The sequence below is a fragment of the Taeniopygia guttata genome, chromosome 1A, assembly GCF_048771995.1.
Source record: "Taeniopygia guttata chromosome 1A, bTaeGut7.mat, whole genome shotgun sequence".
Taxonomy (NCBI): domain Eukaryota; kingdom Metazoa; phylum Chordata; class Aves; order Passeriformes; family Estrildidae; genus Taeniopygia; species Taeniopygia guttata.
Genome location: NC_133025.1, coordinates 70,497,426 through 70,523,678, shown reverse-complemented (window position 1 = coordinate 70,523,678; position 26,253 = coordinate 70,497,426). Strand labels below are relative to the sequence as shown.

The window sequence follows — 26,253 nt, the reverse complement described above, 5'->3', positions numbered from 1 at the left end:
TACTATATGAGGCTATTATAATATTTCACATCAAAGCTTACTATATGAGGCTATTATAATTCCTCTGTGCTGCAGGCCAAACGTCCTGGTGGTCTTTAAAATTATGCCATATTAACTGCCTTGTAATAACTGTATGCCAAGGTGCCATGTTAATTCCACAGGATTTTTCTCTAGAAACATGATTTTTTTTTTTGCATTTGTGTTATAACATCAGATCCCTACTTAATTCTAAGACCTACAGATGTAATTTTTCTTTTCATTTACAAAGCAGTAGGATGCATATCTCCCACTTCAGCCTTTAATTCCCCTACCATTTTAGAGTGATGTAAAGAGGCCAAAATAGTAGTGTGCAACACAACATATATTTTAACAGCATTTTTTCATTGTTTCATAATAAAACCAGTGCATTTGTTTAGTAAGTACTTCTATTAGTATTTCACATGCCAGTATAACATCAGAGCTCATTTTTTAAAAAAGTAGTAGAGCTAAGCTTCTATAGATTACTCCAGGCTTTAATTTTTTCCTGTTCCTGGGAAAAGACAAAGGGCTTAGGAAAAAAAAACTAATTGTTTTAAATCTCAAAAGTATTCAGTGAGTGCATCCGAAATTCACAAACAACTGCTGCAGGGGAGAAAGAAAATCTGAAAGGATCCAATCATATAAACATAAGGAAGAGAAGGATTTTTGAGTGTACCTCAAAATTAGTATGTAGGACTTATCAGAAGGAAAATAAAAATATAAACCAGCTACAAGAATATCCCTTAAAATTCAAATTGGTCTAGTAGTGGTGGCACTATATCCAGAGGACAGTTGGGGCAGCACCCTCCTCTTAATATGCAACTGGATTTACAGCTGAGAGGTCCTGACTTTATTTTGGGCTTAATTCACAGAATCACAGAATGGCCTGGGTTGATAGGACCTCTGGAGATCATTTAGCCCAACTTCCCTGCTAAAGCAGGTTGCACAGGATCACATCAAGCTGGGTTTTGAATATCTCTAGAGGAGACTCCACAGCCTCTCTGGACATCCTGTACCACTGCTCTGTCACTCTCAAAGTAAATAAGTTTTTCCCCATTTTCAGATAGAACTTCCTGTGTTTCTGTTTGTCCCCTGTGCCTGTTATCCTGTTGCTGTGCACCTTTGAGGAGAGTGTCGCCCCATCCTCTTGACTGTATTCCTGACAGTCATGCAAATGGTGGCATAACATTCTACCTTGTCTTTTTCATGGCAGAGTAGTCCATCTGGACCAGCACTAACAATAGTTTTGCTCCTTTTCCTCTTTGGAAATCCAGCCAGGAAAGGCAGACTATCACATTAAGAGTTTTCCATTCTGCCTTTGAATATAGGCAGCAGGACACACCATTACCTTCACAGAAGGGAAGGAAATGCAAAAAAAATAATGCCAAGCCCAATATTGTTTCAGTCACATTTGGTATTTTACAGGCCTGATTTGTTCAGTTTGGTATAGTACTGTTTATGTCCTGAAATCTATAGTCTGAAACACAAGAATGTATATTAAGGGAGAATCCCCCCTGCTGCAGAATCTCAGCCTCTCCATTTCCATTGTTGCCATTTCAGGACAACATGACAAAATAATGCCAGGTATGCATTAGGAACCAATGGTTTTATTTAGGTCATCCTGAAAATTAATTTTGGTCTTTTAAAACTGTCTAGCTTCATTTCACAAGCAGAGTTAAAGAATAAATATAATATTTTTTGCATTATATCGAAACTCAGGCCATATCAATAAAGTGTTACCTGCCTCTGCAAGACTGGCAGAAGGAGATAAGTGGAAGTTGGCAGCTGATGCTTCGGCTAGACAGACTTTTGTGCTTGGCTTGAACCCACTGATTTGAAAATGAGGCCTCATGCACCTGCTTGCCTGGAGCAGCTTATAGGATTGGGGTCAGAACTGCGGCTACCAGGAAAGCCTCTTCCTCAACCCTGCCTCCAGTTTTTTCTTATCATTGTCATGCTTATATCATGTTTAGCAGAACTAATGCAGACTGATCTCTCTAAATGATGTCATATTAGTGGAAGAAAAAAACAATGCTTGTCTGCCCTCTCCTCTGTGCTCTCCTTCTTTTTATTTATTATTGTTGTTACTATTGTTTTGGTTTTTTTTAAATGATGACTCTGTGAGAATGCCAGATTTATTTTGGCAGATATGGCTGGTAATTCATATCTACTATCACTGAGAGACATGATCTGAATTTGTGATGTCTCTGTATTTACAATCCATTTGTTATCTTAATAAATATTTGTGATTTGTTTATCTGACACAGATGACATGTTTATTATTACAAATAAGCTTCTTGGTCATGATTCACATTGGTCTGTATTATTTTGGACTGTTTTCATTTATCTGTAGGCAGCTCATTCTGTTTTATATGTTCTGTCACAGTTGGTTGTGCTTTGCCTTTTTTGTGATGATTTCTATAAAAAAAAAAAGCCTAAAATATCACAAAAAGTTAAAACCCAGTGAGAATGTGTCCAAAATCACCACTCTATGATATCCATCCAGCAGTAATTTCAATGTGAAACAGAGTACAAACCTGAACAGATGGGAAGCTTTTAAACAAATCATAACTTAAGTAATCAGCAAATAGCTCTGACTCCTTTAGGATCCAGACCCATACTCTCTTCAAGTCTTACAAAATGGACTTCAACCCAACTTTCAAGTTTTGAGTCTTCCTTTTGACTGTACTCAGCATGTCTTTATAATAAATATTCAGCCATTCTCTTCAGCTTACTGAGAGCACTTTGTGCCTCTTTTTACACATTTACTTTTCTTCCACAACTCCCACACCAGTCTTGCCTGCAGACTAAACATCAGCCTTCCCCTTGCCTCAGTTCTGCCCAGCATCATGACTGACAACCTTTGCATTCTCAGTCCCTGCATTCTGTCCCTTCCACCGGTCTCCCTGCATGTCATGCTGCCCAATTCACATCAGTTTTTGTTCCCCATCATCCAGCCACTGTTTGTGGCTCCTTAGCCCTCCCTCCCTCTAGGGACAAGACCCTTTGTCCTTTGCCATTTCTTTGCTTCCCAAGGTGATCACTGCAGAGTGCTGCAGAGGGAATGAGTAACTGAACTGTTATCTCTGCAATGGATGGAACGACAAAGCAGTGCTGCTGTGAGCTGTGGGGATTGTTTTCTTTATTTCATCTTTTAAAAATGAGTGTAGTGTTGGTTTAGAAGATACTTCTGCTCACTATCTGAAAAAATCTGCTAGGCTGCTCTTACTTGAGAGGCGTACAAATAAGGTAGCCAGAAAATCAGTGGGGAATTTCACTCTGGACAAGGTAAATATTGCGAGTTTTCAGCTGCTTGCCTTATCACCAAATTGGCTTCAACCATCGCTAAAATCTTATCAGTTTTGGAGAAATTCACAAGACTGGAGAAATTGCACCAGAGCTTAACCTTACCTTAAGCTAATTCATGCAACACAAAAGCTAGACTTGTGATCTGCCACCATTTGACCGATCTCCTGCTCTTTATGGGTCTCCCAAAACAGAGGGGTCTTTTGTGTCCTTTGCACGAGGCAGAGGTTCTACCCTGTAGAGTCAGTTGCAGCTGTGTGGATGGTGGTGGATGTCTGAAACAATTCTGCAGTGTTCCTCAAAGAAAAGTCTGGAGCAAGTTCTTTCAGTTTTGAGTTTTGTCTGTTCATATGTTCCTTGAAATTCTTTCAGACACCAAAATAGAACACAGAAATACTTGTCACCAGACAGCATGTCTGAGCAGAAAGGATCCTGTCTACAAGCAGATTGGAAGACAAAAGCTGACCTGAGCAAAAGCCTGACCCCATAAATAATGAGCAACAAGAGACAGGAGCACATCTCAGCAGCGACCTCTTCAGCAAACATTTGGGCTGCCTCTAGTTAGACCATGCTCCATAGCAGGAAGTCTGAAAGATTACCTCAAAAGCCAAAAAACCCCAAAGACTCAAGGTTTTAGAAAATTGCATCATTTAAAGAGATCAGTCAATTTATCTTGCTAAAAATAATATCATCAGGTGATTTGATCAGTCGCCTTCAAGGAGAGAAAAAACTTTAGGACTAAGGAGCTCTTTACCCTCATAGAGAATGGCATAATTACTCTTGTCTGGAAAATAAAAAGAATAACTTAATATAAGAAAAGTATTCCAACTTGTCAACCATGACAGAGGTTAACTACAGTGACAAAATATCATGGAATGATACAAATTCTCTACCTTTTACTATCTTTCCAGTAGTACCTGAAGCATTTCTGGAGATACATTTTTCTTAAACTCATATTCCAAACTGCATGAGAGTATACAGTATGTAGCACATCAGGCCAGATGCTTTATTGATTTGTCCTGGCCTTAATTTCCCTGAGAAGTCAGCATCTGCTTACCCCTGTTATGAAACCTGAGCACAGACAAACAAGCCACACTGTCAAGGTGAAACAGGACTGCACTGAGGGTCTGTAACCAGAAAAGGTTCTTTCTGCTTCAGATGAGGATTGAGTAAAGGCAGGAAGAGTCCTCTGGTATCTTCTTCTTTAGTCCTCAGCTAAAAGCCAGGTGTTATGGTCTGCACTTACCTTCTTTAAGCTGAATTCTGCAACAAGGTGAATTTTCTTGTGTTGAGGCTGTTGAATTGTTAAGTCATACTGATAGCACAAAATTAGAAACAAAGGGAAAATGTCTTCTATATACCAAACACCGAGAGTTGAAATGTGGTAGGGACAAATGCTGCTTCTTCTGTCAAATATTTTTCTCTCTTCAGTTAAGAGCTAAGCTGACATAAATATTCTAAACAGCTGCTCATTAGAAAAATGCTGTATAGTAGCCTGAGCTGAAATGCTCATGAAATTCTGTTCATGAATGTTTTTTATTCTCTTGACAGTATTTGATTTCTACCATTACAGAAAAAAACTTCTAATAGAAGTATGAATTACACTTACCAGTATTCAATTTCTTTTTTTTTTCTTTTGATTTTTTTTTTTTTTCACTGTGTATCTTACGCAAGGTCAGATTACATGAACTTGTCTCCTCTGATATTTGGAGGAGCCAGTCAGATAATATTGAGAGAATCAAGCTCATATTCAGGGTTTTTTTTTTTTTTTTTTTTCATTTTACTGCAGTATTTACAAAAGACTGAACAATTGTCAGCTCAAACAAAAACCTGACTGACTCTGAAGAAAATGTCTCTGTGTAGCTTTTGCTCTCTAGAATTAATCAATTAAGTGATCAAAGCTTAATTTCATGAAAAAGGCAGAAAATAATATAACATTTAGCAACTGAAAAGGGGAAGCACTGTCTGAAGAGAGACCTTGATTCCTTTTATTTTGCAGTAAATAACAGAGGGCTGCAGTAGCACAGTTCAAATACAGTCAAGATTTTAAAATGTGTCAAAACTACACATCTCAACTAAGCTGAAAATCCAGAATTTGTACCTTCTCCTGATGAGCAGCTGCTTTAAACACTTATATTGCACTTTAGCTGTAATCAACTGAAGAGGAAAAAAACCCAACCAAAAGCGAAAGAAACTGAAGTATTTGCCCTTACTACATCTCAGCTCTTTATGTTTAATTTATAAATTGAGATGTTTCCCACTGCTTCCAGTTTTATGGTATCAATAAAACAATTAACAATTGTTTTATTAACAATTAACAATTAACAATTCCACAGCCACAACACAAGAGAGACAGAGAGGTTTCACCTTGCTGCAGATGTCAGGACTGCAGACCACAACACTTGGCTTTAGGTGCTGGACTAGAGGGTGCCAGAGAACCACTGCCACCTTTACTCAGTGTTCGCTGGAAGCAGAGGAAACACAACTGTTGATTCCAAAGTTTTCTAATTACAGGCACTGAGCAGTGTCCTGTGTGATTGTGGGCAACATGCTTCTCTTGTGTTAGCTTCATTTTATCCATCTGTTTAACGGGTGTCAGCAGATAGAGACTTGGCTTGGACTCAGGATGGTGAAACATCTCATTGATCTGAATAGCTCTGGATGCAGCCTCAAGTGAAAGAAGCCTGTGTGAAAGAAGCATTCAGGAGAAGCACTTTTATTTTCCTCTGCCATAAATTATGCATGAGAACATTATTATTGTCTTGATTCTATCCTCTATTTTGAAATTATTAATCTAATTCCTGCAGAATTCTTTTTGGACTGCAGGCTGCTTGCAAGCAATTGTGAAAATCTTTACTTGAGCAGCTGCTAACTTCCAAGTGAGACTGAAAATACCCCCGTCTTCCCCCAGAAATCGGAATGAAAGATGGAAATACAGGACCATGATTCTTGCATCTCTTACCTCCCATCTTTTACTCTAGTTCTGTAGCGTTTTATATGGTTTGTGCTATGCTTCCTTGTATGTTCTCCTTAAGACCTTAGATCTGGTGAGAAATACCAGCTGTGGGGATTTCACTTGCCTTTCTGAAGGAGGAAGGGGAGAAAATGTTAGATTAATTAAGGTGAGTTTGCCAACATTAAATGTACCTTTCCTTAAGTATCAAGGACTTGATCTTAAACACCAATAATCTTTGTTGTATTCTGTGTCCTTGTACACACCTTCCTAAATTCTCTTTCTTCTCAAACAAAGACAATAGAAATGCAGGTCTTATAAAAACCTTATCATAAGCTTATGATAATAAGTCCACAGAATCATAGCTGGGAACCTAAGCTCTATATCCTGCTTCTCCAACTGGAAGCACTTTGGATGCTGAATTACCAGGGTTAAGTTGTTACCTTGCAAGGCTAAGGCATGGAAGGTGATGGAAATTGCGATCAAATGCAAGAAATGAGGAAAAGACTACCTGGGTTTGCTGTGATGACCTCCTGTCCAAGAGGAGATAAGAGAAGGGAATGCCTCAAACAGAATTTCAAATGGAAAAACACGGGAAGTCTCTGTCAAAAAGGCTGGAGTGATTTGTTTGCATCAAGTTTCAGTGAGGTGTTGAAAATTACAGTGAGATTAGGACCTCTCAGAAAATGTTACAAGAACATTCTGCAGTGAAAATTTTTCAGCAGTTGAAACACTTACTATCTTCCCTATCATGTATGCTTATCAGTATACCTTTGTTTATGGATTAATTTTACTCTGAGTTAAATAGCTAAAGACATATAAAATTAAATCATGTCGTATTAGACCTTTCCATTAAATCCTGGGGCTTGACTCATTTGCATTTTGTTGTGGCTTTATAATGCATGCTTATTTTAATTACTACTGCTGCACTTTATTTGTAATTGTCTGTGCAATGCCCAAGCACCTTGCTAAATGGATAAGGAAGCTACTTTATTCCATAAGAACATAATTAATCCATTATTATTAATGATTATTTTTTCTGGAATGGACTGAAAATAATCAGCACTTTGAAAAATACAATACTAACAAATTATCTATGGCAGAAAAATTTTAACAGAACTCAGGCTTTCCTTATCTTCGCCATTGCTTCCTTCCAGATAATATCTCTCCTAAGAGAGAAGCAGCAACATTTAATGACCTGAAGTTTGTGCTAAATGCCAAAGATGTTTGAAATCAGAGATCTGTTGTGTTGTGTGTGTGTGGTGTCATCATATGTTTCTCCCCCCTCGTCCCTCCTGCCACATCCTCTCTCCCAGCTTCCTGCATGGCCTTGGACAAATAATTTAACCACTCTGTGTCTGCATTTCCCTTTTTTTCTGATGGCCACAACCCTACCATTCACCTTCTACAGAACAGTACTGCGCCAGTGTGCAGAGCTTTGCAAATGATGTATGCTAGCTATTGTGGCAGCATAATCAAACAGCCACAATGATGGCTGGATAAAAGAGAAGGCGTTTTCCAGCTATGCAGGATCTTTCTCACAGAGAGAAAGAAGACATTCAGTTTCTGGTGATGTGCTTGCAGATTCCTCCTGGATGAATACTCCATCTTTACTGAATTTTCTTATTACAGAGGATTATGTAACTCTATTAACTCTTGAAGTTTTGTAAGGAAATCCTTGCATAGTCCCTCACATTAGGCACAAAAGCATTCTGCTGCATTTCCTTTGGCACATGCTCTCTTTAGAAACCTGGAAGATCAGGGCTGGTTGTAAACTTTTTGTCCACCAGTTATGACACCTGCACAGAAAACAGGTTTGTTTCTTGTTCTCCTACTAATCTGCTTGGTTTTAGCTTTCCAATACATGGTCATAGGTCTCTGTTTAATTTATGACAAAGATTTATTAGTACAAATTAGGCTAATAAGGCTGGTCAAGCAAACTAAAGGTGCAGAAGCAGGGAGTGAGTATGTCAGGTTTTCTCTGTGCAGTAAAAGTCACCTCTTCTGATAGGCATTGAAGTACCATGACACAAGACTTCCAAGCTGTTTTGCCCCAGCCTCAACCATCAAATCAGGATTATTTTTTCTTTTTCATTAATATTTCCTTAATAATACATGCCACATGACTGACTTTACCTAGATAGGCCAGTGTGATGTCTATGACCCTTATTTCTTCATCTCTTTTATCCAGCTGAGCTGCAAAGGAGCATGATGTCTACTGCAAAACCAGAACTCTGCACAGGGCTTGCCTTAAGATTTAAAACAGCCTCCTCTGTTCTACCAAACAAGCAATCTGTGCCTGAAATCTCTCCTACCAATACCCTGTGCTTGTGTGCTTGTGTGTGTGCACGCGTACATGTATGAGTGTGCACACAGTTTGTATCCCAGAATCTACCAATGCCTAAAGCCTGTTATTTCCACTGCTGTCCCTGGACTCTGTTCCTGTCAGGCAAGACAGAAATACTGTTCAGTAGTGCCTTTGAAAGCAGACAGCATGCCAGCACAATTTCTCAAATGATCACTTCCACTCTTCCCCAAATATAGCTTAGGTGTTTTCACCTCCTGTTTTCCTGTGTGCTCCTTTTTTCATTTATGCCCCTATAACCATCCCTCCCCTTGCTAAATAATGCCAGTTTCCTCTCATAAAACATCAACAACACACTAGGCAATGAGATGAGTAAGGAACGTTTCCCATACAATTTTCCAATAAAATCATAAGTGTGTCAGATTTGAATGCTCATATCCTTCGAGTTCGCTCTGGGGTCTTCCCCCAACATACAGGAGAAATGTGGCAATGTTGGATGATACTCCAAAGCCACCTCTAAGTGCTTATAAGAGAACTGTGAATAGCAATTCTGGTTTAGGAGAAGTCTGTGAACAGTTTCTAATCCTGGTGATTCTGTTTGCATCAGTTTACATTTTAAGGCTATCTGTGAACAGAAGAGACTGGAAATACACCTTTCAGTTCATCTGAAACAAAGATTCTCTTTCACATTTCTTCTTTCCTCACTTCATTAAATCCTTGCTACAGAGGAGGTCCTGCTGATCTGAAAAGGCAAAATAAGAATAGCTCTATACTACTTGTAGAGTAGAGTACTTGTACTGTGAGTCAAATCTACTGGCATGCTTGTCTAAAACCTGACTGTTCGTGATGCCTCCTGGATCTTCTGCACTCACAATGATTGGATAGGATTTTACCCGTCACAGAAGTAACTTCAAGGATCTACACAGAAATTACTGAAAGTAATTTTATTACCCTTAACCAGGTTATTAATTGATGAATGTAATAGAAAGCACACAGTCTCTCAAACTCAAGGCTGTAGGTTGGCAAATACTTATGGGTGTGGATAAAGAAAGGCAAGAGAAGGTATTTCTTGAGAAATGAAGAAAACTTGCATGGAGTCTAACAGCAAAGGCCCTGCCCTACAGGGCAGCTACACCCCTAGCAAAACTCTGCAATAAGCCCTAGCTTTCTTCCATAGAACCTAAAGGACACAAGAAATTCCAAGTTCTTTAACATCCATTTTCCTCAGAAATCTGCTTTTGAGAGATTTAACCCAGCATTCAGGTTACACAAAGGACATTGAGGTGCTGGAGCCGCCCTGGACAACGACAGCACAGCAACACTCAGAAACGCCAGTCGGGGAGAAGGAGCAGACCAGGTTCTGGAGGGGCTGCCAAGGGCTCGCCCGGCATCTGCCGCTCCGCCCGGCAGCGCAGCCGGGTGGGCAAGGGGCGGCGGCAGGAGCTGCCGAGGGACCGGCGGGACGGGACCGGCGGGACGGGAACAGCGGGACGGGACCGGCGGGACGGGACCGGCGGGACGGGACCAGCGGGACGGGACCGGCGGGACGGGACCCGGCACACGGGGGTTCCCGGCACACGGTCGGGCCCGGCTCCCGGTACACGGCAGCTCCCGGTACACGGTCGGGCCCGGCTCCCGGCACACGGCAGCTCCCGGCACACGGTCGGGCCCTGCTCCCGGCACACGGCAGCTCCCGGTACACGGCAGCTCCCGGCACACGGCAGCTCCCGGCACACGGCAGCTCCCGGTACACGGCAGCTCCCGGCACACGGGGGTTCCCGGCACACGGTCGGGCCCGGTTCCCGGCACACGGCAGCTCCCGGCACACGCACGGCCCCTCCCGGTGCCTCCCGCGCGTGCGCGGCCCCTCCCGCCGCTCCCGTTCCTGCCCGTCCGCGGGAGCGCGCGGCCGCCGGCGGCGCGGGGGCGCGTGCCCGTGGCAGGCGCGCGCCCGCATCCCGCGCCGCTGTGGCCGGAGCGCCGGCGGGCAGCGGGCGGGCGGCGGGGCCCGCGCCGGCGGCCGGGGCATGGAGAGCCTGCTGGAGAACCCGGTGCGCGCCGTGCTCTACCTGAAGGAGCTCACCGCCATCGTGCAGAACCAGCAGAGCCTCATCCATACCCAGCGCCAGCGCATCGACGAGCTGGAGCGGCGGCTGGACGAGCTGAGCACCGAGAACCGCAGCCTCCGCGGGCAGCAGCAGCAGCAGCAGCAGCCGGCCCCCGCCGAGCCGCCGGCGGCCCCCGCCGAGCCGCCCCAGGGTCCGCCGGCCGAGCAGCCCCCGCCGCCGCCGGGCCAGCCCGAGCCGCTTCAGCACCACCAACAGCTCCCGGCGCAGCCGCCGCCGCCCGCGGGCAAAGCGGCACCGGCGGGGCCCGGCGGGCGGGCCGGCCAGCAGCACCCCGCGGCGCAGCCCCACCAGCACCCCGCCGAGAAGGACGGCAGGGACAAGGGCTGCTGTGCCGCGCTGCTCCAGCACAAGACCCCCCAGGCCATCGGCAAAGGCGTCCTGAGCCGGAGAGCCGAGTAAGTGCAGAGGGGAGAGGGGGCGGGCAGGGTGGCGGCTCTCTCCGGGCCCGCATCCAGCCGGGAACGGGGTTCTACCCCGCTGCAGCCTCGCAAGGAGGGAGAGGCAGTGTGTGGGTGGGTGGGGAATCCCTCCCTCGGTGCGATCTCGGGGAGAGCAGGCAGAGTGCAAAGAGGAGCCAGGATGCTGCTTCCAAGACGCATCAGCCTCGCGGCTGACTGCGCTCATTCCTCCGGAGAAGTGTCTGTGGCCCGTTTGGAGCCCCTTGGACAGCTCACCCGCGGTGCTCACACACGGCATCGTGCCCTCATTGTCTCTCAGAAATAAATAAGTCCGTGATCGACGATGAGTGCGGTTTAGCCAGGCGGAGAGAAGCCTCGTAAAGCACAGCAGCGTTGTGGTCGCTTCTGCTTGCCTTAAGTTGCTGGTATCTGTCTATAAAACCCCATCCTCCCTGGAGTGAGCTGGGGTTTTCCTGCCCTCACTGATGTAAGGGGTGCATTATTGCACGTGATGTATACAGATGCTGTACTTAGATTTGACATTTATGGTTCTTATCGCCCTTGCATGTGGGTTGTCTTTTTTTTTTTTTTTTTTTTTTTTTGTGGTTTGTTTTTTAAGTTCTTTTTTTGGTGTGTTTTTGGTTTGGTTTGGTTTGGTTTTGGGTTTTTTTTTTGTTGTTTTGTTTTGTTTTGTTTTGTTTTGTTTTTTTTGGTGTGTGGCATCTGACACTGATCCAGCTCTCCATAAGGACAAAGAATTTTTTGCTGGTCTCTTGTCTTCAGTGAAGAAAGCTTGACTACTAGTACTGGAAACTGAAATGTATTGTGTGTGTATGAATGTATAGTAAACAAGGGTGAGCATTCCAGCACTATAGGTGGAAAGGGCTACTACTGAAGAGCAACATTCTCCTGGATTATGTATTCAGTATATGCCATCAGTTCACCAGCTGGTAATTACAGCTGCAGTCAGTATTGTGATTTCCTTTGTTTAGGCACTTGGAAAGCAGGGGGATGTTTTCTGGTTGAAAGCCAGAGTTAGTAAAGTTAGAAGGAGAAGGAGCATACTTTCTAGTGTGGCTTCTTTTAGAGAAGAAAGAAACTAATATAAGTAGTAAAACTAGATCAAAGTCTTTCCTAGAATTGTCTCTATTGTCTTTGTTATAGTGATGTCAAAACAATTGAAGTGCATAACACACAAGTACATATGAAGCACACAAATGAAGTACAAAAGCCCAAAACATCTTCCTTTTCTCTTTCGACAATTTAAATAAAGGGACCCTTCTCTCTCATGTTCGTTTTGAATACACAAGCAGAACTACAACGAGGAGCTGGATTTTCCACTGGTGTAAGCAGAGTTACACCATAACAGCTTGTTATCACATATCATGTGATTCTATGAAAATCAGTGAAGATATTGCTATTGAAAGAAATGCTATTAAAGGAATAGGTACGGTCAAAGCATGCTTGAATCCCAAAGAGCATATGCTTGCTTCTAAAATACTGCACCATAAGACTCAATTTTTCAATCACAACTTAGAGGAAGTGAGTGGGCTCCTCAAAGTATTAATGCAGGTAGTAAGCCTTTGCAGGATCTGGCTCTAATTCATCATGAAATAGCTGGAGTTTAAAAAAAAAAAAGTGGGGCCAGATTCTGAACTCATGCCAGTTGGTGTAAATCCAGAATAGCATGGTTTGAATCCCTCCAGTCAAACCACTAAGAAACCCAAATAAAAATGCATAATCAACCTCACTGTTTTTTAAGGAGCGACTCCCTGCAGTGAAGGCTCTGTAAGAAACATCATCTCAGCAAGGGCTTTCCTTGCTTCTGCACAGAGTTTCTAACATACGTCATTACACTGACTGAAGAATCAATTTCTCTGCATAAGACTAAATACTTTCTCCTTATCCGAGCTCTTTTTGCAGTGGGATATGACTGGGGGAAGAATCATAGGGTTTCTTTCTTCATGCCAAAATGCACAAAGAGAAGTGCATTAAGAACAAAACTGATTGCTGATATATCATATGATGATCTTTCTGTTTCAGATAGATAGATAGAAGGTTGGATGGAGCCTTTTTTGTGGAAAGTCAGGGCTGCTGCTGGGGATAACAGAGCAATCCCTGCAGCGTTCTTTGCTCAAGAAGATTAAAATAGACAACTTCTGTTTCCTTCTATAGCTTAGGCAAACCAAAACCTTTGTATAGAAAAGGAAATATAAGAGATGCCAAACAGTCTACATTTCTCATTTCTGCAGGTTCTTTTTTTCCCCCCACTGATTGTGTATACTGAGTTCCATACTCTCTCCCGTCTCTGACTGTTAGAGGGAAATCAAAGAGACTGCAAAATCTAACTTAAAGGCAGCTTGGATGGAAGGTGATGAGTCTTTCACCACCAATTGACAGGATGCCCAATATACCTTATGATTCAGCTCGCCAACCTGTGAGTTGTATTTTTGCTTTTGTGCACAGCAGGGGACATATATGTTAATACCTGCACAGACCAGGTATTTGTTCTCTCATACTTCTTCCCCCCCCCCCCCCACCATGTCCAAACATGGTTTTCCCTGTTATAAACTCTGAAATTAAATGTTATCTAATTTTTTTTTTTCTTAGCCAAGAATAGAGGACTGACTGCTCACTACAGAAAATGGCCACTCTAAATAGAACAAAACGGATATTTTAGCATGTTGGGATACAGTGGCTAAAAGCAGGGGTTACAGCAGCACCCAGGCAGCACTGTCGTCTCTGTCCAGGCATGGAATTTCCTCTGCCTTCACAAAACAGGAGGTTTTTGCAATATCTAAGTGTGGATGTGTGCTGGTCCTTCTCACCTCAGACACAGCCCATGAATTTTGCTCATTTTGAATCAGGTTTGAGTTTTTTTGCAGCCCAGATTACCTCAGGTTCTGGATAGAAGTGAAGATCTGAGCTTTTGGACATTCATGTCAGCTAGAACAGTCTTCTGCAAGGGATGTTTTCTGCAAAAGAAGCATCTCTCTTATTTTAAAGAAAACTTCATCTTTATTTTTGTTGTTAGTTTTTGTAAAAATGGACAACTTTTCTTTCTTTAAAGCTTAAAAAAAAAACCCAAAAAAACAACCCAAACCCAAGCAAAAACAAGATTATCTCTGGAAACGGAAGAATTGCAGACCTATGCAGAGACCCCTAATTGTTGCTGCACGTCTTTGTGTGGGAAAGGTGGTACTCAGCTTACCTATGAAAGGAGAGGAGGAAAAGGAGAAAGATTTTTGCAGAGATTTTCAGCAAGAATTAGGCTGATTATTATTCCATGGCATCTGTCTCTTTCTACCTTAGGAGGCTATTGCATAAGCATCTCACAGTTTTAAAAACAAAAAAATAAGGTCATTCGTCATGGAATGTTTTACTTCAAAAATACAGGTTGCTAAATTAGCATAGCTCAGATCGCCTTTACTAGGCAGCTTCTTGTCTTTAGGGACCATCCCAAAGTGTCGGCAAATTCTGAGAATATAATTTTTCCATCCCTTCTTTATCAGAACACAACCTTCTTTGCCAATCCCCAGTACCCTTCACTGAGTATCAGGGAAATGCCACAGGGTTGAATTTAGCAGATTAAGTCTGAATGACCCAAATTCTGCTGTTTTTTATCAGATAAACTCTCAGTAGGAGCTGTCTATGGAAGGACTTCTGTTCTGAGCCCAGGCATTAGCAGGAAAACTCACTCTGACAAATACAATTAGAATAATAGCTAATAATCTGTTATAGTTCCTTCCATTAAAAGACATGGCTGCAATTCACAAACATTCTGTATTAAAGTGGCATTAAAGTCTTCTTTTAACCATGTAATCAGCAGTGAAAAGAAGACATAGAAACAGTCTTTGTCTAGCATGACATAATGGATCTAAGTATTGTCTTTAAATTATTAGCCTGTGTTTGGTCTACAAGATAACTCCTCATGCAAAACAAAGTCCATGAACCCTTAGAAGAATTTTTCTAAAGTCACATTTTTCCAGAGGTCTTATAGCTCATTTTGGATTTGCAGTAGACTGAAATTTATATTATTTTATTTTGTACTGAATTAGGATAATTTTTTTTTTATCTTAGTAAAGGGGCAAGTTTTAAAAGATGATGTTAAATTCACTTATTGCTCTTGTGTTCTGAGACTCTTTGCTGGTTTTTTGTTAATTTCAAAAGCTCAATTATGTAACTTTAAAATGAAGATATTGCATATGCAGAGGTGCTGTTTTCCATAATCTTTCTTTTTAACTATGAGTTGATGTACTATTCTGTGGATTATCTCCAGGGTAGAGACATTAGAAAAAATCCTACTGATTTCAATAGGAGCTAACAACAACTGTAAATATTATGGTTTACCACTAACATATTTTGCTGTATTTGCGCATTGCACCAGCACAAAAAAAAAACCTGCAGCAATTAAAAAAAAAAAAAAAAAGATCAGAACAATTCCAAGTGGCTCGTGTACCCCAGATATCCATTCTTTTCACTTTGGGCACACAAGGAATGCTACTTCTGCCCTCTTCTTTCAGCGTCTCAGATTTCCTCCAGCATATTTCAGGCTTTAACTCCCTTGAGCTTTCACACACCAGAAATAGTTGCATTGGTGCTTCCCTGGGTTCTGCAAATCCCTGCTAGCAATGTACTGTCTCAGCATCAGAAGTTATTTGGAGTCGAGTGCTGTAAGCAGGTTTCAAATGACAGAGGTCTGCATTGGCACAGCTTCACAGATGCTAAAGTCCTGCTTAGATGATTTTGGCATAAAGAGCACACTGAGAGGAAAACAGAAAGTAGACTCTCCTTGACTACATCTAATTTAAAGATATATCCATAACTCTTCCATTGCACTCAGCTAAGACATACTTTATAACACACATCTGCATTCTACCTACAGCAGGGCCTGTAAAATCCTGGGCAGAGGCGTATGGAGTTAGTGATTCGCGACAATATTTAAGAAATAATAGATGAAGTGAGAGATGGAAAAGGACTTCACTTAGGAAGGGTTCAGGATGAAGTTCTAGCTATAAAATTGCTGAGTAAGGACAGCACAAGGACTTCCACAGGGATAAGACTTCAGTAGGATGCTGTATAAAGTCCCAGCCAGAGCAATACTTTGTCAAGGCTGAAATGTCTATTGTGGGAAATCTTCCTGGTGGGATGGGAGCATCAGGAAGTAATATCAAGGAAGGAATTTTTGTGAAACAATATCTAGCAGTGCTTTGGACAGACACCTCCTCTCTATCTGGTTCCTGAAACCTTCCTGAACAGTTAGAGCCGTAGCTGGAATAGCAAAGACTTGTACACATCATTTAGCAAGAGGAGCTGGGGCCTGAAAACAACAGCGAAAAGCTAAAATTTAAAATCCTTAAATAATAAGGGATGCAAATGCTTTTTTATTTTTTAATTTTTCTAAATAAGATGGTGATATTTTTATGTCACTCAGCTGTATTTTCTGTTGCAAACAGAACTTCTGTGGTGGCAAGGGTACCTTTCTTCCATATGCTTTGTATCGACCCATTTGCTTTCACCTTCCAGGCAGATCCAAGTTAAGGCTCTGTGAGAAGACTTTAGGACCAGGGGACTCACATGGCAACACTGTTAGCATTCAAAATAATACACACGTTGCTGCTTGGAAGGGTACTAAGGGAAAAATGTCCCAGCTGAGTAGGTGTTAACAACGCCCTTGAGAATTTCTGCCAGGGCCTCAGTGCCAGGTGACTCTTGGGCTGGCTGTCCCACTCTTTGCAGCAACTGGCACTTCCAGATCCTTCATTAAATGATGTGCACAGTTTAGGCAAGGTTCAGACAGTTTATGCATGCAGCAGGTGGCTACTTATATGAGATAGACTGCACACATTCCCACCAACGCCATATTTAAAATTATTTACACTTTTAGTCAGAATAAACAGAGAAATCTCACCTCAGAATGCTCATCTAGTCCTTAGATAGTGCCAGAACAGAGCCTGTCAGCTGGAATTTGGGTCTTCTATTAATTATGACATCTACTTACTCATTACAAAAAGAGTTCACATGATAAAATGATGTGCACTTCTGCAAGCTAAAATACCTCTACACAAATATATATATCTATTGGACTGTAGAAATTTCTCAGCTGTATTTTTTCCCTTTTGCCTTGGAATGCAGGTTGAAACAGGAAAAAAGATCTCCTGACTCTCTTTCATAATCTTTCTTATTCATCTTCTGCTTTCCTGTTATTTTCCCTATAAATGCCATTTTAGGTTGCTTGTTTTCTTCTTTCTTTCCTAGTTCAGCAGTGGTTTATTTCCCTTTTCCAGTCTCAGTTATGAAACCTTTTGTTTTTCTCCCTAAGGAAAACATTATAGAAAGCCAGAAATAATTCTCTGTTTAAGAGATGGAAAATATTTTATTTGCTTTAGAATTACTTGTAGCCTGTGCTTGTTACTTGGTCCACATTTCATGGAACCACATAAAACAAATAAGAAAAAAAAAGAAAAGAGTAATTTATAAAGACAGAGTCTGAAATGTGACCATTTTATCTTTTTTCTTAATTTTAAACATTATATGTAGATATATATATATATATATATATATATATATATATATATATATATATATACATTCCCTTTTTTATTCCCTCAGAGAGATGTACCTTGAAACAAACAGGTATTATTCTTGTATTCATCTATTCTGGAATATGTAATTTCATTTAGTTAAGCCCTAGGTGAGAAAATGATAGTCTTGACTGTTGGATTTTTTCTGCCCTGTGGCTCTATTTAAGATCTCAGTTCGAGCATTGGACTAGCAGTCCTAAAATCAAACTTTAATGCCTCCTAAATTTATTTTTAACAGACTTGTGATGCTGGACTGACCCTTTCATCTCTGTGTCTTTTAAGATCTGTGACAAAGCAGTTGGAAATCTATTGTTATAGACAGGAGTGGGCAGGTAGACCAGGAACAATCCTTTTTCTAAATTCCAGCATAAGAAGCAGCCTAAAGCTCCTGTCCTTTCTTGCAATGTGTACTGCAAGGCAATATGTATATTTGCACATAAAAAAAAGAGAATATTTGCATGAGCATTTGTCCACAGAAGTGCCTCTGAGCCAAGCTGAAACAGCACCTAGTTTCTGTGTTTTTTACATACAGAGAAGCAAATAATCTGCTGGAGGAAATCAGTGCATCTTTACTGATGTCAGTACAGCCGTGACAATTCATGTCACCTGAGGATCTGTGCCAGATTTTTGTGAATCTGTCCTCACACAGAAATACACATCCCTCCACTGGTGTAAATGAGTGCTGATAATAGCAATGGATAGCAATGTATAGAGATAACAGTGAACAATGAGAAAACCATTAAGCAGCATTCTCATTCTTCCTGTAATAGGTTTGTGATGTTCTCTTACAGTATTTTAATAGAAGGTGGTAGGAGTTTTGTTACTTCAGGGTTATAAAGATATATTTGCTCTTTAGATAATGATTTTTTTTTCTTTTTTCTGTGCTATGTTTGCACAGCCTGCTTCTCACACAGGTATTATTGTATTGTTTTATGCTCATTGCTTACCTCTTATTTTCATGTGGTCTGAAGTTGCACTTTCTGAGAGAGATAGAAGTGGATCAATATCTTCCATGATTAATCACTAAGAGAGAACATTTTGATGAAATTGAAGTGATTTTAAATACAAAATTAAATCTTATCCTTCCTGCCCTCTTCTAGCTGAAAACAAGGGAATCTGTGATCTGCAGAACTAATAAAGCTTGGCTTCTGGAAGATCTGTGTCACAGTTACATTTTCTGATGCGTAACAAGATGAGAGTTCTGATCTAAGCTTCTCCTGGTATTGAGGCTTTTATAACATCTCGCTCCAACATGGAGACTTCTCTGTGGAGAAATGGCTTCAGTTCACTCAGCAGCCTTTCCATCATAGAGAACCTACAAAGTTCTCTCTGTTACACCCTGCCAGCTACTTTTATGGAACTTGCTAGAGGTTAGTATCTCTGAAATCACTGTAACTGACTGAAACTTGGTTGAAACTCTCTGTGGGATTTGCAGTTACAAAGCAGAAACCAACGTAGACACATACATACAGGGAGAAAGAGAGACACACACGCATAGGAGGAAAAAAGGAAAATATTATATGATCACAGAAATCACATTTTGCTTAGGAACCCAGGGAATACAGACCAAGTCCTAGATGTTTTCTTGAATCAGCATACGTCAGATGGCTGAACAGTCCACTCCAAATCTGTGACCCTGTCTTGGAACTGGTGTTCTGTTTTAATAGCTGCTTAGAAGTCTTGGAATATTAAAGTTAATAAAGAATTGGGAATTACTGTAGGAATTCAGGGGACAACCAGTAGAGGTTTAACACCGGCAAATGGAGTCTGTTGCTCCTCCTGCCAACACTTGTATGGGAATGGGCTACTGCTAAGGAAGTTATTGCTAGAGAGTTCATATTTGCTGAACCTCACTAAAGCATCTATGTCATTTTCAAGAGAAGTAGAAAATTGACACTGAAATTACTACAGATCTTAAGGAGGCTTGGAATATTCTTCAGGTTTTGCTGTACTTTGGATGTTTCTTCAAATTCTGACCTTTCTATTAAAATTCAGGATATTGCTGTCAATCTGTTTGCCATGTTGGTTTCTAGGCACTCCTCTGAAGTGGTTCACATTATCCTGCTCCAGTGTGAGAATTGCTCTTACACTGTTTCTTCTTGAACCTCAACATCCAGGATCTTGGTATTGCAGTTCCTGTGTGGACCCTGCCTCCATGGAGCATCCTTCAATCTGCCTCCTGGAGCCGTGTTGTTTGGCCTTAAGGTTCTTCACAGACCTTTTAAGGGATAGCATTTTTGAAAAGAGAGGTATCTCTCCATATTTGTAGAGATTATTTCCTTTCTTTTTACCTCAGTTAAGGAACAAAGCTCAGCCCTCTTTTCTTGATTCTTTCCCCTCCCTTTCGAGGAATCCTGATTCTGCCTCTTTTGGGCAGTTCAGCTCTTCGGTCACTTCAGAATTCTCACAGATGTCCTTGTCTTTAACTTGCTGGTTTTTAATTTGTAAATCCATTGCCTGTAGGGCACCATAAATTGCTTGTGTCTGCCTAGGTACTCACATGACCCCCTTTACCATAGTAGCTGAGTGTCTGGATTTGCCCTGATATTTGCCCTGACACTGGATAACTAACCTTCATCTGAACTAGCAGGGAATCTGAGGAATCACATACCTTTGCTCTGAGGATTCACAGAATCCCATGCCAAAGACCTCTCTTCAAGTTATTTTCCTCTATAACATTCTGTGCTAATAAATCTATGTCCAGTTAAACTTCTGAAGTAGATAGACTGCATGGCTCAGTAATTCATGCTATTTTACAATCTAGGTAGGTCTAAGAGACAGATTCTGTCACCACTTAAATGCAAATCTGCTTGGCTGAATTCACTTAACTAGGTGGCTTCAAATTGGAAGAGATGAGAGATAACATCATACACATATTCTGATGTTACAGGTGTTCTTGAGCTGACTTCTGTCCCACCACTGGAACTAGTTAGAGTTAGTTCTGCGTACTGTCAGATTCTCTGCATACTTGCCATGGCATTCATTTGGGATGGCACAGCCAACTGCTGTAATGTTTCCCCCAAGAATTCTTTATTACTCATATGGGGGCTGTGATCCCCATGTTAGCTTCAAGAACATCCAATGCTGTTCACTTGTTTCTGCTGAGAAAGGGGTGAGTTTCTCCTTTTTGCTAAACTGAACACAGAAATATTTTCAGCATTAGACATGCTCTGACTGAAACTATTATACCACCTTTATCACCTCATTTATCATGGCTCCTACACAGCCATGTGTACAAGCTGATACGGAATACGAGATTGTATCCTTGTTGGAAGAAAAGTGTTGGCAAAGAGTTTGAGTCTCATACATTTAAAGGTATTTAGCCTCCCAAAAATGAAGAAAGAATCTACTAGTTTTTAAGTCAGGGATTAGACTTCTGCCAAACTATTTGCTTTCAGCAAATTGTCTTACAGGCAGGCAGAAAAAAGGAAGTACTGTGGCAGGGGAAGAGGAGAAGAAGAGGATGTGAAGCATCTCCAGTGTGTCTCTACTCTCTGCTAAGGGCAACCCTCAGGCTGCCTTTAAGTCTATATTAACCCAGTCCCCAAATCCCAAGCCTAGAAGCGTGGCTAGAGCATTGCCTCAGGAGTATATCCCGGCGGTGTGCACATCTGCATGCTCCCTGAAGCCTCTGCAGCACTCAGAGATAGGATATGCCATCATTTGGGCTTCAGCAGAGATTATCTGCGCAGGAGGTTATGAGGTGATGGAAGAGTGGACAGCAGTGGGGAGGAGTTACAAAGGTAAAGGCAGAAGACCCAGTGAAACTGTAGGATGCAGAAGGGCCAGGGGTCCCAGCAGAGGCTCCTATGAAGTTTTTGAATGTGTGGTTCATTTACATGTGCCACTGTAATGATGCTCAGGGAGGGAAGGAATGACAGGGGTTTATGTTCTATTTTTATGAAGCCTCTCACTCAGGAGAAATTCATAATAACAGCAAACACTAAACATTATCCTTAACAGGTACCAACTGGTTGAAGCCCAGTAAGCAACTCCTAGGCATAAGGAAGGAGGCCACTACTGAATGCCCAGAGTTTATGTGACTAGTTCTCATCACTGTGGGGTGATGAGAGTTTATCAGATCTCATAAAACAGTGCAGTTTAACCTGGCTGGATAATGCTTTGAAGATCTCCAAGGAATACCCAGAGTGCTAAGAAAGGACAGCAGAGTATGTCTGCAGATAGCAGGATTTTTGGGATGTCTCTGCCTGCCATTAATACCTCTGTTTTTCAGGTTAAATGTTGGGGTCCCCTCACAAGATACACACACAGAGAACAAAAGTGTTTTCCCTGTTCACATGCCAGAGTAATTGTCCTCACACACCTCTCACTGTTTTGTCTCATTGACAACAGGCCTCCTTCTTTATTGTCTTCATCTTGTGAACTTGTTTTCTTTTGTGTGATGTAGATTTGAAATGCTGACAAATCCTCACTAAGCAATTTACATCCTGCTGCCTCAAGCACCAATGGTAATATAAAATAAAAGGAATCAAAGCCCACGTATCTGCTGCAGTTCTTTACAAGGCTTCATTGCAGTCTGCTATGGCCAGGTCTCAGACCTAACACCAGAAACACTTGCATTTAAGAGATGAGCACAAATACACATTAATGTTACATTTTAAAGTGCTTTAGGAAGTAATGTGCTTACTCACATGTGGAATATTGCTAGTAAATGACCCTACCAATATCTAAAAGTGCATCAAGTAGAAAGCATGTAAGCGCTGGTATACCTCTAACCATAGCAAAATCTTGTGGCAGGATGAATAATAGAAATACCATGCAAATGTAACTAATAATAATAGCAATAATAATAATGTCTCTTATGCATTACTATCTAGCAGTAGACCCTTCAGTCATTACAAAGGCAGTTCTCATTTGACAGGGGGGAATGAAGATATGGAAAAGGTTTTGTTAGAGTACATCTAACTAGTCAAAGCTGAGAGTAAAACCTGTGTCCCAGGGCTCTGATCTGTCAAGTAGGCACAGTGCCTTGAAAGAAAGAGACAAACAGGACAAGAAGAGTTAAATGTTATGAGGTCACTTCTGTGGCATAAATAATATTGCTCTAAATAATGAAATCTGATTTAGTCCCTGGATAGCTTGATAACAGAAATCATTTTGGCCAGTTAAAGATCTGTAATTTGGCCAAAAGTCCTTAGCAGACATCCTTGATCGGTGTCAGTTATGTACACTAGAAAGAATGAGCAGTGGAGGCTGGAAACAAAACTGAGCATTGGATTTGAGGAGGAACTGAGACACGTGGTTTCAGGTTGGCAGGGCTGTGAATGTGTATTACATGCAAGTCCAGCAAGATTTCTTGCAGCAATGAACCATTTCTGAGTTGCACAGAATGATGAGGGGTAGAGAAGAAAGGTAGGTTAAGAATCTGTTGTCTGCTGTTTCAGTTTGCTTTGATGGCAGAAAACTTAGCAAGCACATGGAAGACACCAGAAATATTCCTCTCATGTAAGCCAAAGGAAAAGCCTCTTACAGAGGCAGGCACTGCATGGAGCTTGGGGAAGCAAAAAGTAATTATCACACACAGAAGTGCACGTTAATAAGTTGACAGAGCACCTTCTTCAAAAAACACTGCCTAGCAAGACACAGTTTCTTCCTCCCAGTGCTGTATTTCCTCTCCCCTGTTCTCCTATTAAGTATAGAGACATAAAGGGGTCTGCAGCCTTGTCCCCTCATCACCTGGCACAATCACAGCAGTACATGCAATCACCAAGTCAGGGAGACAGTCTTGTGCTGTCAGATCTTTTTTGCCTCTCCCAAGAAGAGCTCTGGTATGATGGATATATCTGGCATAATTGGGTTCTGGGCTGAATTTTAATGTTCAGTAATAAGAAGAGCATTTGTGTTTACTCATCCCTCCTGGTTGTAGTACAGGGTTTGATGGTAACAAGTTTCATTAGTCTATCCTGATTAGCTTTTACTCAGGGACATCACTTTGAAATGGATCCTGCCTGATTTTCCGTTCTATTCTGGGGCAGATCCAGTGGTTCACAGACCCAAGTGCTCTGTGGCACACTCTGGTGCATGGATGGGAGTGGGAACACTTTGGGAATTCTTACAGAACTTGCACCACAGTGAATGGGTGTGTTCAGTGTAGACCTAGGCTGCATTTGTTAGCAGCAGAGGTGGCAAGGGAGGTCTGCAACGAGGGTGAACATGCCTTCAGGATGTGAATGTGCCTTGGATGTTTATGGAATTTCTTTCTCTTACCAGGAAGATTTGTGTTGGTTGGTTAGTTACTTTCTCCTCTCAGCTTGTACTGTAGGACAATACTGATTTCTTCAATTTGAAAAGACTTAGGATCTTGGAGTACGACAATCTCGCTCTCTCTTCATTATCTTCCAGCTCTATTTATTTTATTTCTCCATTCTGGTGTTATTTGCTGCTGTCGAATTCCCTGAGGTGAGCACTAACCAGAAGCACAATTAGTAACTGTTCTCCAGGGATCCAGTGTGGCACTAGTTGGAGATATTTCAGAAAAAAATAGTTAAAATAAGACTAATTTAATGACTTTTCTCTATTACTAATCCTTCTGTTAAAGTCACAAAAAAGAGTTAGGACCTGAGTGCCGCCTTGTAGTACAGTGGCTTTTGTAAAGATAGCAAGAATGATACTGACCTTCAGGAAAAGACCTTAGAGCCCCTCTACAAACTTCACTAGATTCTTCCACACAGCACCTCCAGTTTATTATTACTGAGTTCACCTTTGTTCCTCTTCTTCACTTGCTATTTTAACCTCTTTTTGCCCCGAACCTGCGTTCTACAGCTCTGCTTTGAGAGCAGAGTGTGAGAGCTACACTGTAGTGGCTGTGTTTGAATATAGCAGGGCTGAGAACAAGGCTGTGAGGAAGGTTTCTGCTGCTCAGCTCCCAGACAGCTCTTGGGAGGACAAGGAGCATGGTATGCCAGCATGTTCTGAACAATAGGATAGGTAGGATGAAGAGGCATGTGAATGATACACCTGTATCCTGATTGGAATATGTCTTCCTTTCCCTCTAGATACACATCTTTGGCAGGCAAGTGAAGTCTGAAGGAATGAGGGATTCAAAAGTACATAAACATATATAGTCACTCACTATTGTCTATGAATTGTCTAAGTGAGATGTGCTTTATGTCACCTCTACTCAGTTTTTATAGTCCCTCTCTCTCACTTCTTTAGAAATCCTCCTTTGCCCCACCATCCCTGAGCTGTTGTAGCAGATGTGCTGTGGCAGGTGCTGCAGGATAAGCAGCAGCCGTGGCTTTGCTTTGGCACAAACTTGGGAGGTGTATTTATCAATGCTGCAATGGAGGATTCTCCTATTTAAACTGAAATAGTAGGTATTGTCTACTACCACTACCCTCTGCTAGCTGGGGAGATCTCCTATGGCAGACCATAGAGTGGCTACCACCCCAAGAGGCTACCATGCATTTGAATTAAGATAAACTAAAGTGAGCTTAGTGGTGTTTATCTACCCTTTATTATGGTATTTCTGTGGGGGACAAATCCAAGTTTGCTCAGCAAAGGTGCTGTGAAAATCTAGAACTACATTTGTGAGGTTGGGGTTGCTGGGCAGGACTGAGATGAATGCAAGAGGTCTGCATTTTAAGGAAGAGACATGGGGAACTGGAGGAATTGATGCTGTAGGACTCAGATGAAAACTGAGTGTTGTGCAAAGGACTAGCAAATGCTGCGTGTGGCAAGATGGGTGAAGGAGAAAGACTGGAATAGCATGAGAAAGATCAGGACAGGGTTCTAATGCATCTAATCCACACTGGAAGAACAAGCAGTAACTTGTACATCTTTCTGCATGAGCAGCAGAACTCTATGGATGTGTCGGGCTGGGTTAGCAGGATCTGGGGGTACTGGCAGCAACGTGGGTGCTCAGGACTAAGCTAAAGCAGGTGCAGGTACTGCTGGTGAGAAGAAGCTGCAGAGTTGCACGAAGGAAACCTGCCTGCACTCTACTTGCCACAGACAGTTCCTATTAATCTTTTGCTTCCCCAAGCACTGATATTCATATAAATTATGAAGGAAAAAGAGAAGTTCCTCAAATGAAGAGGGAAAGGCTCTGTAGCTTCATATTTATGGACTTAGATAAAAGAGATCTTGATAGGGATCTGGAAAAGTGACATCTCAATTTTATCCTGCCCATCACGATGATGAGTGCGAGCGTTGGCTGATTACTTGCTACTGACCCCTCTCTTTCCCTTGTCCTCTGTGAAGTTCTGTTTCTCAGGGGCTCCTTTTCACTGAACAGCTCAGGTTGTTCTTTGTCCTTACAGCCTTGTGATCTCTACTTTTACCAAGTCAGAAATTGCCTCATTTGCTGATAGGTATTCTAGTTAATAATAGCAAGTCCATGCACTGAGGATATTCCTGGCCTGCTTTGCAAGACAGAAATTCTGCTTCAATGGCACAATGCTGGCATACATGTGGGGATCCTTGCACCCATTTGTGTACCTGCAGGTTGCACACAGTCCATGCACCCCTGAGAACTTGGGATGTCCCATGACACTCACCAAGCTGTATTTATAATGCTGGAAAGAGCATAACAGTTCCA

At 41.8% G+C, this 26,253-nt stretch overlaps 1 protein-coding gene across 4 annotated transcripts in view; it reads left to right on the top strand.

Moving 5' to 3' along the window:
- Nucleotides 1-10,505: 10,505 nt before the first annotated feature.
- The window catches only part of IQSEC3 (IQ motif and Sec7 domain ArfGEF 3), a 93,769-nt gene continuing 78,021 nt past the window's right edge, over nucleotides 10,506-26,253 (top strand). For all 4 annotated transcript variants that reach the window (XM_030263649.4, XM_072923914.1, XM_012569351.5 and 1 more), the window contains exon 1: nucleotides 10,506-11,106. In XM_030263649.4, the coding sequence (XP_030119509.4) occupies nucleotides 10,610-11,106 (497 nt within the window). In that variant the 5' untranslated portion in view covers nucleotides 10,506-10,609. The remainder of the gene's footprint in view (nucleotides 11,107-26,253) is intronic.